At 39.8% G+C, this 16,506-nt stretch overlaps 1 protein-coding gene across 5 annotated transcripts in view; it reads right to left on the reverse strand.

The window, feature by feature from the left end:
- Window positions 1-16,506, reverse strand: part of LRBA (LPS responsive beige-like anchor protein) — a 350,444-nt gene that overhangs the window by 248,849 nt on the left and 85,089 nt on the right. For 3 of the 5 annotated variants that reach the window (XM_083456976.1, XM_083456973.1, XM_083456974.1), the window contains exons 31-34: window positions 12,921-13,051; window positions 5,373-5,451; window positions 4,936-5,069; window positions 1,130-1,191 (exon numbers count right to left, since the gene is read on the reverse strand). In XM_083456976.1, coding sequence (XP_083313102.1) covers window positions 1,130-1,191; window positions 4,936-5,069; window positions 5,373-5,451; window positions 12,921-13,051 — 406 coding nt within the window. The remainder of the gene's footprint in view (window positions 1-1,129; window positions 1,192-4,935; window positions 5,070-5,372; window positions 5,452-12,920; window positions 13,052-16,506) is intronic. The other 2 variants (XM_083456977.1, XM_083456975.1) reach the window with 1 other exon arrangement.

The following is a 16,506-nucleotide window of genomic DNA, read 5'->3' on the forward strand; positions in this document are numbered from 1 at the left end:
TTGTCAATGCAGGTTATTGATTTTTCACACCTTCTATGATTCTTTCATTTGTATTCATGAAATGTCCATCAGCACAGTCTAAATACATTTGGCAATATAAGCACTAAAACGAATAAATCGATGTAAAAAAAACATTAATTTTACATTATCCTTATTCGTCAGGCAAGTAAACCATAAGGGCTTTAAATGAAGGTCAAAGGTTTTGAAATGGGTCAAAACCCTTGACCTCTAGACCAATAACCTTCCCATTAAAAAAGGCTATTTTAAAGTTTTAAGTAGGGGAATTTACTACCAGGAAGGTATCATTTTTAAAATGCCAAAAAGAAAAGCTCGATAGAAACCTCATATATAATTACAATGGAGAAAACTAGGAGATGAGTAAAGTGCTATTTGATCTACTACATACTATTATTTGTTGACAACTCTAATTTTTCAGATTAGATTTTCTGTTAATCAAAGTGAAGTGTAACACTGCTTTTCAGAGCAGCAGACATACTGTGTTTCACAGATCAGAAAATTCAAATAGATGGCAACTGTGGTTCAGTTTTTTCCTCAAGCTAATAAAAAATGATCAGCAAGGAGCACTATATATTTTAAAGTTTTTTTACAAATACAAAAAGGCAAAACCATTTCTTCCAACATATCTGAAATACAATTATACTGAATCCATGTCAAAAACCTTTATTTCACAGATTTACCTGCTTAAATATAAGTTACTTAATCCAATGTATGCAACATTATTAAAATACTGGAAAAGGTTAAGGAAACCAGAATTTTAGGACATTATCCAACTGATCAAATGAGATAAACTAGTTCTGTAAAGCATTCATCTTCAGCTGCTGGGTCATACCCCAGTCTAATAAGGATGCTTTTTGGACCACTATGTATTTTGGACCTATTTCTTAAGAGAAGGCAAAAGGGAAGGGAAAATATTGGGGGGGAGGGAGGAGAGAGAGAGAGAGAAAGGACAGTCATATATGGAAAAAAATTAAAAGCAGGGCCTCATGATGTAGGCTAGGGTTAAAGGTGAATCCAGAAAGGTCAAAGACTACTGCTCCAAATCATAATTGCAATTGTAAAGGATTTTTTTTTTTAGCAGCAACTCACTCTCAAATCAATTGTAACCCACCTGAGAACAAAGTAGCATGACCAGCTCCACAACAGAACTACTAGATTTCATGCACACCAAACCTAAAGAAAAAGAAAATAGAAAAAATATATAGTGATCTACTTGGGTTTGTGTTGCAATTCATATTTAGTACCTCCTGGAAATCCTACCCAAGAGTCTATTTTGTTAGTATTCTCTCTGTATTGTCAGTATGGTTTATATTAACAAAAGGAGAAATCTTACAGCTTCAATTTGTTTTAGCATTCAATCCTAATATATCAGTATAAAACATGCTAAAAGCAGGCACCAGTTTTAATCACTGCCATGCAGTATTTTGATATAAAATGATGCCTTGGAGCTATTTAGCTGAGATTACATAAATATTTGTGTTCCAAGTTAATAAACGCATACATAGCATATGGTATATTGATTTATAGTACTTACATTTCTTCACCTTGGAGTGGGTTGATCATTATATATGCAGAGAAGGGAAATGGCTCTATGACCTTTGCTTTCTCCATTGAGCTCTCTCCCTTCAGCCCTCCAGCTATCAATCAAGTTTCCATTTTGTTTCATGGCAGCAGACATCCCAAACACTCTTATTAGTACTTTGACCCTTGACCCTCACCTAAACCTTAGGGGGGAGGGGAGTGCAAGCAGTACCTATACATTTGTGATTAGTTTATAAACTAATTTGGTTATTATTAGCAATTCACACTTCATACTAGTTTCCTAGTATAATGTGAAAAGGTGTTATCACAGCCTAAGATGGTAGAGTTTCTAGTCATTAACCTGTGCTTCAACATATTGAGAACTGTTTTGTTTTGGTTTTGCTCCTCTTTCGGATCAATTATTAATAAAACTAGAAAAGCTAACTAAGTCAGCAATATTCAGCATTTAGTGGGTTAGAAAAATATAAAGTCAATAGAGCTAAAGCTGTAAGGCACCTTTTTACTCATATTCTTCTAAACAAGATGTCACAACAATGTAGCTCCCACTGTAAGCACCATACCTAAAAACATAAAACCAGAAACTCGCCACTCACAATGCAATATAATATAGTCTGCACATCTGTTTCACCATCACACATTGAAATACACAAACCTTTTCAAAAAGATGATTGCTGTAAAATTTAACTACTAGTATTCAAAACAGTTGCTGAAATTTATTCAAGAACCAAACGTTGGTTCTGGAAATACCCACAACAGCCACGTTCAAACATAACAGTAAGCCAAGGGCCTAAACTAAACTGCATGAGCTGCATGCTGGTCACGCAGCATGATCACTAGTACTTTTCCCTTCCCCTGGTGTGAGTAGGTAAGCAAAGTAGGGAAAGCTTAGTGTTATATCTAAACTTGGGATCATGGTTTGTGTGCCCTAAGAAACCACAACTGCTAAACAGGTTTAAACCATGATTTGTTGTTGGCTTACTGGCTGTCAATTGTTAGTATAGAGCAAGGCACGATCCCAAGTTCAGATGAATGCTAAGCTGCTCCCTTCCATGTTTGTTTATTGCTCATGCCAAGGGGGAAGTAAAGTCGGAGTGATCAGGCTGCATGCACCAGCATGTGCACAGTATGGTTTATTAAGCCAAGAACCATGGCTTACTAATAGGTGAAAGCATACTTGATATGTACAAAATCTTGTTGCAGGAATTCTACAACACAGGAAAGCGTTTTAAGACTTCTTTTTAAATGGGCAAACCAATTAACATTCTGCATTGAAAGAGGCCTCAGTAAAGAAAGCTTCTTCAAAATGGCCGGTACCAGTTTTTATTGCATATTCCTCTACTATTCTTAGTTAAATAATAACTCCATGTTCTGTGAAATGGTTGAAAGAAACCAATTATGATGGAATCATAATCCTTCATAATTTTATTTTGTTACCAAATCTTTCGAGCTTCAAACAGAAGTGTGTTACATGCATCACAGTGAAATATGCCAGTACTGAGAAACCACATATTTGTTTCTATGATCTAATGGACTTCCAATTGCCTTGAAGTATTCTCCTCTCCAACAAGAGAGTGCCACATCTGTGCCTACGAACACATCATAGTATCTAGTGCCACTCACTTTACCCCCATGGAAGTTGTTATGTGCTCTAATTTGGAGGCATGGTAGAAGTTACTGGAAGAATCACAGAAACTAGACACAAAAATGGGCATTGAAACGGGCAAAGGGGAAAATCAGCACTGTGAATAATTGTATGCTAAGAATCAATCCAGGAGAGAAGAACAAGCCCTTTAAACCAAATTGTCTAGTTCACAAATCATTTCTGCCTCCTAATACTCTATCTTAATTCTGCCCAGCAAAAGACCACCATCTGCCTGCTTTGTTATAAGGCAAGTTTCTCTGTGCAAATCAGTCTCAGATGTTCAAGGGTACTGTGTGTTTCCTGCTCTCCTGTTTCTCTAGAAACTGCCTTTCCCTCTCATGTTTTTCTACTCTACAAATTGCTTCTCTTGAACATTTTTTGCACAAAGTTTTTCTTATTCATTCAATCTGCAAAATACTGAAGAGAACCTGCTCTCAGCCTCTTTGATATTAAAACTATACAGTACCTTACATTGATCTTGATACACTTGGCTGCTTCAACCTTTGAAACTGACAGCGCATCTAGATCATACAGACTTTTTGCTGGACAAGCAATGCTAAATACATTTCCCTCCCCCTTTAAAATCAGAACAGAACCCATGCCATCATATGCAAGAAGGGATTTTGCTCTTTAAAAAGCACTAAGCTATTCAATAGTCACAAAGGAATAGAAGAACTGGCTTAATCTAATCTTATATCCTATTTATGGCATTGATAAAGATAAGATGCTTCAGTCAAAGGCAAAAGTTCAACAAAAATTCTAGTCTACCAGTGAACTTGAATTCTTGCTAAACTTTGCCTATGAATGGCTGTTGAAAAATGATAGCCCCCCCCTTTTTTAAAGGCTAATGCCACCCAATACTGTTCTGATTCCTACCTCCTACAACTTATAGCAGGGATGGGGAACCTGTTGCCGTCCAGATGTTGTTGAACTCCAATTCCTATCAGTCCAGCCAGCATGAAGATAGAAGTTATAAGCTCAAGAGTATCTGGAGGGTCAGATGTTCCCCATGACTGACTAAGACTGACCTAGAATGATGGCAAGGGCATCTCAACCTGAAACACTGAGAACCAGGCTGTTAAACGAAACTGGTGAAGTATACAAGCCCTTCTGAGTCTAGAATGGCTGTAACATGAAGCCAATGCAGCTACAATAGGCTACATCTTTGATATAATGGAGTAATGGCAGAGAAGGAGAACAAAGAGATAAACAGAGAGGATTGGCCATGAGAAGAACCAATTTAAAAAGAGCATTAGAGAAGGAGAAGTGGATGGAAGAAAGAGCTTATCAGACAGAACCAGGGCATTTAAGTTCCTGGGGAGGAAGAAAGACTGGGAAACAGGTAGTTATGCATGTACACTGGAGTTCTCAGCACCTGCTTTCTTAATGCAGACCCTTACACCCTACAAAAAGGTTAATTCTTGGAGACTGTCCTTTTTAGATTTGATGTAGCACGAGGGCCTGCAACATGAACTGGAAAAAAATGGCAATATGTATATATCACCTTATATACATATGAACCTTTGTGGCTCCTACCCATAGTAGACGAAAAATCACCCTACGATTTAGATAACAGAATATAACAGAAGCAAGTTAATAGGAAAATTCTAGTGTGATTTGGGTAACGCTTAAAGAATTCCATTACATAAAAAGTAACATTAAAACTTCATCCTTTTTGCATTTTTAAGTATTAAAGTATTTAACCTTATAAGGAATTAAAGGGGGGAACTTACTTGTACCTTCTATCAGTAGCTCTTGCCCATGGCTACCCAAAAGAGTGCGTGACAGGAAAGGAGCAAAATCCACAAATATCTCTCTCAGAAGTGGGGCAGCCTTTTCCAAAGCATGCTCAAGCCTTTCTGTAATGCTAAGAGATTGACAAGGTTGAAGAGGGGTACCCCAGGAAGCTAAAATTCTGCAAGAATATGAATATATGTGCACAAAAGTACAAAATGCATCAACAGGAGTTCCCAAACCAGTTGCTAAACACCACTGTGCTTTATTTCTTTTTAAGTTACAGTAGTAGTGATAGAAATCTAAAACTTCCTATTGACCTCAAATGAAAGAGCACAATCCACTCCGAAGTGAAGAGTGAGTCCCATAATTACTTAAATAAATAGGAAGGTGATACACCCCGGTTCAAGAAAGTTAAAAGTTATTTAAAAAATACCTCATGTTTGAAGCAGAATCCTCAGGCACAGAAGAAACTGTAGGAACAGATGGTAATCTTGAATTTGACGATCCACTGCCTGCAGAAGATTTTAATAGAGCTTAGATAGCATATTAGCATATGAAGCTTCCTTAAATGGATTCAGACCATGGGTCCATCTAAATCAGAGCTGTTTACTGAGACAGTACTCTGTGGTAAGAGCTCTCCACAGCCGTAAGCAGAGATCTTCATTAGTTCTATTATCCAAGATCCTTTTAGCTCAAGATACCAGTGATTAAAATGTACATCAGTGGTGGAAAACCAGGCCATTATGACCAAGCCATGCCCACCTGCCAATCACCTGAAGTCACATATGATGTAGGAAGGTTAAAAGGCACCTGGACCAAAAGGAGCTTCTGAAGTGCCTATTAGCTGATGATTGGTCCTTCTGAGAACAACAGTCTTTGCAAGCCCCTTATGAATAACCCTGTGGTCCCAAAAATCAGATTCAAAGCACCACATCACCTGACCTTGTTGTAATGTCAGGTGAGTGGTCCCACCCACCAGTCCAAATGGGAAGTAAGAGACGTAAGGATCTGGTTGTTGGGATCAACTTCCTTGACAGGGTTAAGCTATGCCCTGTCTGTATCTGCACAGGAAGCAGACAGGTCACACACCCTAAATCCATGCTTTCACTCAATGAATGCCCCCAAAATGCACATGTGGGCTTGATATTACCTGTATTAATTCTCACATTTTTATTTGATTTACACAGCTCCCTCTCTAGCTTTGCTGCTTAATGAAGTTCCTTGTGTATCAGAGGCCTATCGCTCTCACAAAGTGGGGTACAGGCTTTTCTCTTTTTTTAAGCAAGTTTGCAGTACACTTCTGTTACATGGTCCACCGCATATCAACTAGCAGTCCTCCATGTTGCCAGAAGTATGCCTGAACTACTATAAATTCCAAACCACTGAAACAAGGTCAGCAATAAATATGAAGACATCCTGGATAACACTTGCAAACACGTTGCTGTTGCATACCCTACCACCTGCCACGACACTAGTACCTCTTTAGCATTCCATACGCAGCCATCTCTAGGCACTCAGCCTTCAGTGGTGGTGCTTCAGAAATATGTCCACCATCACATATATCTTTTGAAAAATAGTCTAACTTGGGGACAGGAGTGGGTTGGGAAAGAAGGGTAATACAATGCAACAAGAGACAATTTCATCAGGAAAAGTCAGGTCACTGACTTTTTGGACGCAACAAAATAAGGATGCCAGATGCTGTGGGAGGGGGGAATAATGGTTTGCTATTGTTCTTAGTTTCATTATGTGAGATACACACCACACACACACACACACACACACACAAACATTATAATTTTATGTTGAGAACCACCTTGAGATCTACAGATGAAGGGTGGTATACAAATTTAATAAATACTAATATTAAAATCTGAGATAATTTTTTCCACTAATAGCTTGCAGGACTTTCCAACAGAAGCATCCATGCCAACATCTCTTCCTTCAGGTCAGAGACTGTTGACTGACAGATTGATTGTTTTCACAACATTTATACACCGATTGATTGTAAAAACAAAAGAAATCCCTAAAACGGTTTATAAAAGATAAAAACAGTACAGTCGTAGAAAATTACAACCCTACTTTAAAATATACAAAAGTTAAAACACTAAAACAGATTAAAATGACCTCAAGTTTTCTAAGCACCTGGGTAGGCTTGTCTAAACAGGAATGTTTTCAGTAGGCTCTAAAAAGAGTACAGTGAAGGCACCTGCTTGATCTCAATAAGCAGGTAGTTCCAAAATGCAGGCGCTGCCACAGTAAACAATCAAGCTCTTACAAATGCAGGACAGGTATTATGTGGCACCTGTAGTTGTGCCAATCGAAGTGGTTGAGTGGGCACATGTAGGGTAAGGCACACAGTATCACACACACATACAATTATACACACACAAACACAGAGTGTGGACAACATAGCTTAATTCTTCATATAGACCTGGAACACCATTGTTCAGTGGTTCTCCAATCGTGAGACAGTCCTGACACCTTTTCTGTACCTTGGACTGATATATGAAAAAGTAACGGTGTATAGTCTTAACAGTTTATCATGCTAGTTGCACTTTTGAGAGGAAAGATGGAGAGGAGGAAGAAAGAAGTCCCTCTTCTTTTTATTTCCTCTAGAAACCTTGAAATGTTTTGGGGATCCTATTTGTTTAGAGCTTGCTAAACCCAGGCAAAATTTAAGAGTAAGCACTATCAGGCAAAGAATCTGTTTTCTTGCAAAGAGAAAGTATTCCTAACCACTTTGGATAGCTAACTTTGACAAAACGTATGAACTGCTGTCAGTTAAAACTTGCCTCTATGTAGCAGGGCTAGAAAATAACGTCAAAAAAACCTACTAGTATTTTTGTTCAAAGTGAATAAGATAAAGTTGTTCCAATAATACTACACCTGTGATCTTAAAAATTTGTTTGCTCCACAGAAACTTAATTGCCAGGTATCAAATAGTAATTGGAGGGGCTGAAGCATGTAGCAGAATGAAACCTTGCTAAAGCTTCAAATATTGGGGCGCAGGTGGGAACAGACCAATTCCATAGTGACCTGAACTATCAAAATAGGATGCCTCTATTTCTCCAACGTACAATGGATGGACAACACAAAGCTTGAGATGTGTTTCTAATTATTATTTGAGGCTCTGTCCATGATTTTGTTCTGCTGTTGCCCCAGTTTTTGCTGCCATGTTTCCTAATGAGTAGAAGAATGCCAGTCACAGTAAATGGCAGTGAATAGGTGGGGAATCTATAGGTGAAGAATCCAAAAAAAAGGTGCAATGAATCGTATTGTTGTACAGTTGGAAGGGGCCACCAAGTGTCATCTAATCTAACCTCTTGCAATGCAGGAATCTTAGCTTAAGCACCCATGACATGACAGATGGCCATCCAATCTCTGCTTGAAAACCTTCAATGATGGAGAGTCCACCACCTTCCGAGGGAGTCCATCCCACTGTTGAACAGCTCTTAACATCAGAAAGTTATTCCTAACGTTTAGTCAGAATCTCCTTTATTGTAATCTGAATCCATTGATTCGGGTCCTACCCTCTGGAGCAGGAGAAAACGAGCTTGCTCCATCTTCCATGGGACAGCCCTTCAGATATTTGAAGACGGCTATCATACCATTACTCAAGTCTTCTCTTTCTCCAGGCTAAACATACCCTACTCCCTCAATTGTTTCTCACAAGGCTTCCAGACCCTTATCTGAGTCAGTCTAAATAGAAAGTCGTGCTCATTTTCTGCTTGCGGTAGACGGCAACATGGTAGGCTGACTTTGATGCAATGCCAACATGCAGTTTAGCAATAAAACAATGGGTAACATTCAACTGTTTTACGCAGAATCACTGAAATTAATATGACTAAGTTAAGTCCATTGATTTCACTACTCTGAGTAAAACTTAGTTGACTATCACCTAATGAAGCTATTTGAGCCACTGGCTCAGACACTCCCTACTGCCCTCTGGAATGGCCATCAGGAGATTGGAAGACTTTCCTTCTGTTTTTAATTAATCACAGTTTCTCATGCCATCCAAACCTGGCTATGACTAATGTTAACTATGCTTAGTGGAAAGAAGCCAACTTTAAACCATAGTTTCTGAAGCTGGCTTGCTTTTACTAACCATACTTAAGATTAATCACAGTTTAGGGACGTGGGTGGTGCTGTGGTCTAAATCACTGAGTCTTGGGCTTGCCAATCAGAAGGTCAGCGGTTCGAATCCTTGCGACGGGGTGAGCTCCCGTTGCTCGGTCCCAGCTCCTGCCAACCTAGCAGTTCGAAAGCACGTCAAAGTGCAAGTAGACCTTCCTTCTGGCGGGAAGGTAAATGGCATTTCCGTGCACTGCTCTAGTTTCTCCAGAAGCGCCTTAGTCATGCTGGCCACATGACCCTGAAAAATTGTCTCCGGACAAACGTTGGCTCCCTCAGCCAGTAAAGCGAGATGAGCGCTACAACCCCAGAGTCATTCGCGACTGGACTTAACTGTCAGGGGTCCTTTACCTTTTTTTAACACACTAATCTGTAGTTAATCTAAGACAATTAAAAACTTTCCAATCTCCTTGTGACCATGTCAGAGGTGGTAGTAATAGTTATGTGTATTCTAACAATTGTGCAAAAATACAAATCTGAAATAGCATATAATATTGCTAGAATGCTAGTAAATGACTGAAAATTTCAATGGTAGCATTTAAAATGTTTTTTAATTTGCTAAATATAGATATTACCACACATTTCAGAAGGCAAACCAGTAAGTCCAAAAATATGTTTTATTGGGTTTCAGGTTTTTTAGTTGTTAACAATCCTGAACCATCAGGATATAACTATAAATTTAAAAGAAATAATGTTATCTAAAATATCAGCCCTTGATTTTGGACATTCAGAATAAGCAATACGGCTTTTAGTTACTCTAACTAGCTGAACAAATAGGTTTATGATAGAAAACCTGGCACACTTCCAGCTAAAATTAAGTTTTTTATTGTGGCACATGCTGCTTCAAGTTACATTTCCCATGCAGCTAGAATCAGCTGAATAAATGCAGCAGTGAAACTCATCTGTAGGAAAGGGAAAGGGAAAGAGAGTCCACACAATGGTCTCACCCCCAAACTAAGCCCCCAACAAGGCCTGCCTCTTGGCAGTGAGATTAAATGATTATCACTGAATTATACTAGTTATCTCAATAGTGGCACTGGTTTGTCTAGCTCAGTGGTTTTCAAAAAAATTTCTCTGAGCCACACTTTCAGAATAAAAATCTGCTCATGCCACACCAAAATTTTTATTGACAAGAAATGGGAAACAAAAGGAAACAACAACTAGAAGTATTAGATTTATAACATAGAACACAACTACTTTATAATATGATCATGGCACATCCAGAAAGTATAAAACAATGCAGCTATATAGGAACATGAATCATTTCCAAAATATAATATTGATTGTCCTTAAATATTCCAGCCACAATTGCCACCCTCTCCTGCCACACCAGTCTGGCACATCACACCCTTTGAGAACCACTAGTCTAGCCAGAACATTTTAAAACAACCATCTGCTTTAAACAGAGGTTGATGACATCAAATTAAGCTGAATACAAAGAAATGCTACACAAACTGGGGGGGGGGGGGGAGGACATAGCAAATGATTTTTATGGAAAATCCATGTGTGTCATGCTTGTGGATTAGTGATTTTGCTTTTTTAAAACTGAATTGTAGGTCACTGTTGAACAGTCTCTCTGACTTTTTGATAGCAAGAAAATAAAACGTTGTCCATCAGGGAAATTTCCCCAAAAGCACTTTTAAACAACAACAAATATTCTAACGAGGCCTATAATCTCAATTTTTTTAACGCTGTAATCCAAGGCAACATATTTCTTTCAGCAAACTTCAAGATAATTCAAAAACGGGCAAAGAACAAAAATGCCAGTTACATGTTATTTTGCAGAAGACTTCAAAGCAGTATTTCATGTAAAAGCTCTTTGGATAAGGACTGAATGTAGTTTTCAACTACAGGTTTCATTTAAGGGGTAGCTTTTGTGCATTTAGAGGAAAAGAGACATTTCAGAAGCATGTTTTCATCTAAAACACACATGCAAGTAAGTGCGGTAGCTACTTCAAACATGTGGAACCAAAGTGACTTATCTCTCTTATCCTTTCACTGATAAACTGGCTCCTTCAAACTGACAGTTTTACAGACATTTGCAAGGACATAAAAGAAAATGCAAATAGATCATCTGTCTCGCACCCTTCTAGTGAAAGCTTATTGTTTATTCAAGGTCCCCAAGGGTCTAAACAAATAATGTCTCTAGCAATAAACTGTCCTTAAAAGGAAGTGCTGCTCCCAAAATGCTTGCATGTCTTTGAATGTACATATGCAAAGAAAAGTGATACCTAATGTGCAGTTTAATGACAAGGCCACAGCTACTAGAAAAAGCCGCCCCCGCCTCCCTTGTCTAACAAAGTCCAGCAAGGATCAGAAACAAAGGATTTCTTTTTTAAAAGGAGTATCTAGTTAAGTAATGATTTGGCTTCCTTGCTGAAAACTTTCTGGGCCAGTCTACAGGGAGTAAACAAAGAAAAATTTAAACTACTAAAGATAAATTATTATTTACTTTAAAAAAAGAAATCCTTTTCTCTATACCAAGAACTGCACAACGTTATTTTGCTGCAAAAACCTTCCAAACAAGCAGGGCAACATTAAGGAAACACTATGGGGCACAATCATTACTCTTCAGCATAACACAGCAGCTGAATTGCCTAACCCAGGCTTCCTCAACCTTAGCCCTCCAGATGTTTTTGGCCTACAACTCCCACGATCCCTAGCTAGCAGGACCAGTGGTCAGGGATGATGGGAATTGTAGTCTCAAAACATCTGGAGGGCCAAGGTTGAGGAAGCCTGGCCTAACCCACTGTTGGCTAAACTTGGCCCTCCAGCTGTTTTGGGACTACAACTCCCATAATCTCTGTCACGGTCTGGTTCACGGGCGATCGAAGTCCCGGCAGGGGATGTCAGGACCGGGGGCAAGATGGCGGGGTGGGAGCAGGAACGGGGGTCCAGAAGTCAGGAGCCAAGAGTCCGAGGGTCAGAGAGCTGGGAGTCAAGAAGCCAAGGGTCAGGAAGCAAGGAGTGAAGAAGTCAAGGGTCCGAGGATCAAGAAGCAGAGAGTCAAGAAGCCGAGGTTCAAGGATCAGGAAGCAATAAGCCAAACGCAGCAAGGCAGGAAGCGTGTTGCTGTGGCAAAGAGCCGAAGGGAAATGCTGACCTTATATCCCCTCCCAGCTCATGCCACCAGGTGCTGTGAGTTACCAATTGGCCTCACCTGTGAGGCCGCAGCTTGCCTCTTCAGAACAAACTTAGGAAGGCCCCAGTCCTGCAAAGTCCTACTGGTCACAGGGCCTGGCTCCTGCATGCACACCTGACGATCTCTAGCTAACAGGACCCAGTGGTCAGGGATGATGGGAAATGTAGTCCCAAAACAGCTGGAAGGCCGAGTTTGGCCACCACTGCCAAACTATCAGTTTGGAATGTTCAGTTTTACACATTAATTGCATGAAGCCCAGGCATCACCTCACGAGCTGGCATTTATGATCGGGGGACACCATACCTTCCTTACCTACTTGTTACTGGAGAAACTGCAACTGTTCCCCCTAGGTGGCATTTTCACTGCCATTCAGAATGTGGCTGCGTAAGTGAGCAATGTGTGGTAAAGCACCTGCTTTGCATGAAAACAGTTCTAGCTCAGTCCCTAGTGTTGCCGGGCAGCAATGCCGAGTTCCTTACCTGAGACCCTGGAAAGGTGTTGCAAATAGACAATTCCAGGTAGATGGACCAAGTGGCCATCCAAGGTGGCTTATGTAACCCACCTGGTGTTCCTCATCTAAAGCATCTGAGCGTCATGGTTTCTGGGGTAGTGAGTGAGGAACTTAGCAAATGAACCATAAATAAGAACGACAGCACATTTATTTGCAGTTTTGCTTTCCACAATTCATCTCCATTTCTCCTTACTTACCAGGAGAACCTCCCATTGCATCTGGAGCTTGGGCAGAATCCAAAGAAGAAACCACACTGACAGCATTTGTGGGCAAATTTATAGTGGATGTAGAGGCAGCCACGGACTTCTTTGGTGCCACGACAACACTCCTATGAGGAGAGAGAAAAACATACAATTCAAGAACCCTTAAATGTTTAAGGATATCTGAGTATAGTGTTATGATATTCCAAATTCTGATTTCGGCAAACAAAAAGCTTTCAGCCAGGTTTGAAGGTTCATATATTACCAAATAAATAAATAAATAAAAATTAAAAAATTGTCCAGTAGCACCTTAGAGACCAACTAAGACATTACCAGTTTTACTTTTTGCAAGGCTATTGTTATAGAAAGTATGATAACATACCACATTTTTATATTAACTTCTCCAAAAGAATCGTAAACAAAAAATACTGTTTGTTAGAGCATAGCAGTCACCACTGGAGGCAGTGCTACTTCAAAAATTTAAACACTTCTGCTTAAAGTATATTAAGAGAAGTACAATAGGAGAATACACATAAGAAGACTAAATCTCTTCCCTTAGAATCTTCAGTTCCTTGGTAACTCATTGCAGAAATGACCTAAGAAATCAATGTATTAATACGTCTCACGTGATTACTCAAAACTGAATACAACTACTGTTTCAGGCATCAGGGAAAAGAATATCTTTTGCATTACTATGACATAATTATGACAAACCAATTTCAATTAAACAGTAATGCTTTATTCCAAACACCTAAAAGGCCCAGTTAAACATACGCTAAAGACACTTTTAATTGCAAGTTAGCTCCATAAACATGCAAAACCTCAGCTAATGAGCTAAAGACTACAGCTGATATATTGTGCACTCCCAGAGCAGTGCTTCCTTTTAATTACCTGGTGTTAACTATAAGCCAAAAGTCTTCAACATTCAATTTATTTAATCACATCTTCTGTTGACAGTACTGTAAGTACAGGTTGAATGTATTCCCTTAATAGCATTAAAATATATTCAGTTTCTAAATAAAGTGTGTTAAAACTAGCTCCAAGTTCACATACGGTATATAAAAAACTTTTCAACACTTTATAAATGTAATTTTAAAAAGACAATTTTTCATTGTTCTCATTTTAAGTCCCAGTTATTATTATAATAACACTAAACCGTATCCTTGATTAACTAACTGGTCTGAACACTATTCACTATAGACATGGCAGCGTGTGCCATATCATTATAAGGGTGACTGCTAATGTTAACTATACTCTAAAAGATGGAAGCAACAGCCACCTGAGCCCCAAGCCAAGAGAATGTGTTTAAAACATGAATTCTTCTCACATATACGTAGAGTTGCACTGAACAACTGCACTGCATAAGGAAACTAATACCAATGTGTATGTGAACTCTGGACCTGATCCTAAATTCACAAATGAGTAGCACTGAATTACCGTAAATTAAATGTGTACATAAAGACTAGGGTCATAGCTAGCCAAATGCAGTATCCTGATTCTCGGAATTTATGTCTGAATTAAAAACAGAAATGAGGCGATTACAATAAGGATGATCAAATATGCACCAAAAATTAGAACCTTTTAAGAACACTGGTGGGGGATTTAATATATATTTCTGCATAAGTGTCAACTAAGGGATTGGCTCTTCTGGGTAGAATCCAGAAGGGACCTTCAACTAATTTGGTTAGAAACACCAAATTTTCCCCTTGGTATCCACTCTTGAGAACAGAGCATTTTGGAGCTAGTTGTTTGACTAAACTCTCACCAGTTTCCTTAAGAAATGCCTTTACTGAGATGCGTTTCCAAGTGATGCCCAGTGCAGGCTTGGACGGCTGCAACAACAAGGTCCCATATGCAGACGAGACTTTGTATTTGTCGTCAACCTCAGGTGGAAGACATCACTCATTATCTGTTAGTCTGCCCCTTATATAGAGACCCAAGAGATCACTTTCTAAAACCTTTGTTCATACAAGCAAGCAAGCACACCTTGGCAGAAATGGTTTTGCCATTTTTTTGTCATTCATATGGTAAATGACAATAAAAGCTTTGTAGCACACCAAGTGGCTCTCTATGCACTGGCTGGAAAAAAAAATCAGAAAAAATGAGTTAGATAAAATCACTATAAATTGTTGAAATCAAGTTGGATCTGAGTTTGTTCGTGTCTCTGGCAACTTCTCTCTTTTACATCATGGATGTTAGCAACTTGGATTTTAAAAGGGAGAAAATTCATTAGAATTGGAGCTGTAAGGAATCTGTTTTAATACTCAGGAACTTGGCAAAATCTTTGCAGCTTTTTCTATTATGGATGTAATTTTCGTACTATTTTATGAATAGTATTGCTTAATACAAGTTTGTCATGGCCTTTGGCTAGATCAATAAACTTATGAACTGAAATATATTTCTAGATACAGTATATACATTTATTTTCTCTATCTATTTCAGGTTGGTTTTAGAGTAGGATACAGCACAGAGACAGTGATGGTGACATTTGTGAATAATCTGCGTCTAGGTATATAGGAGAATGGCGCTGTGGGTAAACCACAGAGCCTAGGACTTGCTGGTCAGAAGGTCAGCGGTTCGAATCCCCACTGCGGGGTGAGCTCCCATTGCTCGGTCCCTGCTCCTGCCAACCTAGCAATTTGAAAACACGTCAAAGTGCAAGTAGATAAATAGGTACCGCTCCGGCGGGAAGGTAAACGGCGATACTGTGCGCTGCTCTGGTTCGCCAGAAGCGGCTTAGTCATGCTGGCCACATGACCCGGAAGCTGTACGCCAGCTCCCTCGGCCAATAAAGCGAGATGAGCGCTGCAACCCCAGAGTCGGTCACGATTGGACCTAATGGTCAGGGGTCCCTTTACCTTTTAATTGTTGATTCTCAAGGACTTTCAGTCATTTGATTACTTCTATGATGGGACGTGGGTGGTGCCGTGCTCTAAACCACAAAGCCTAGGGCTTGCCGATCAGAAGGTTGGCCGTTTGAATCCCCGCAACGGGGTGAGTTCCCATTGCTCGGTCCCAGCTCCTGCCAACCTAACAGTTCGAAAGCACATCAAAGTGCAAGTAGATAAATAGGTACCACTCTGGCGGGAAGGTAAACGGCGTTTCCGTGCGCTGCTCTGGTTCGCCAGAAGCGGCTTAGTCATGCTGGCCACATGACCCGGAAGCTGTACGCCGGCTCCCTCGGCCAGTAAAGCGAGATGAGCGCCGCAACACTGGACCTAACGTTCAGGGGTCCCTTTACTCTATAATAAATTAGTTCAATGGTTCGCAATTAGGGGTCTGGGGGCCCCTGATGGTCTGCAGAATACACCCAGGGGGTCTCCATCCCCATCCCTTGCCTTCCCCCAACTAAATTTTTGACATTTTGCATGGCAATATCACAAATTTTGTGGTCTGTTTTAGCACTGTGCTATTTTTCAATATATTGGCAAAACTGGTTTTGAAATCACACCATGATAACGATTTTGACCCAGCAATACGCAGCAATATATTGCTCCTTGCGTGACGGAGAACGGGGCAACCGATTTGAAGCACCACACTGATATCACATGATGATCTCAGCTGATAACGCTGCTCGCCCCCA

This window comes from Podarcis tiliguerta (genome assembly GCF_965153285.1).
Source record: "Podarcis tiliguerta genome assembly, chromosome: 9".
Taxonomy (NCBI): domain Eukaryota; kingdom Metazoa; phylum Chordata; class Lepidosauria; order Squamata; family Lacertidae; genus Podarcis; species Podarcis tiliguerta.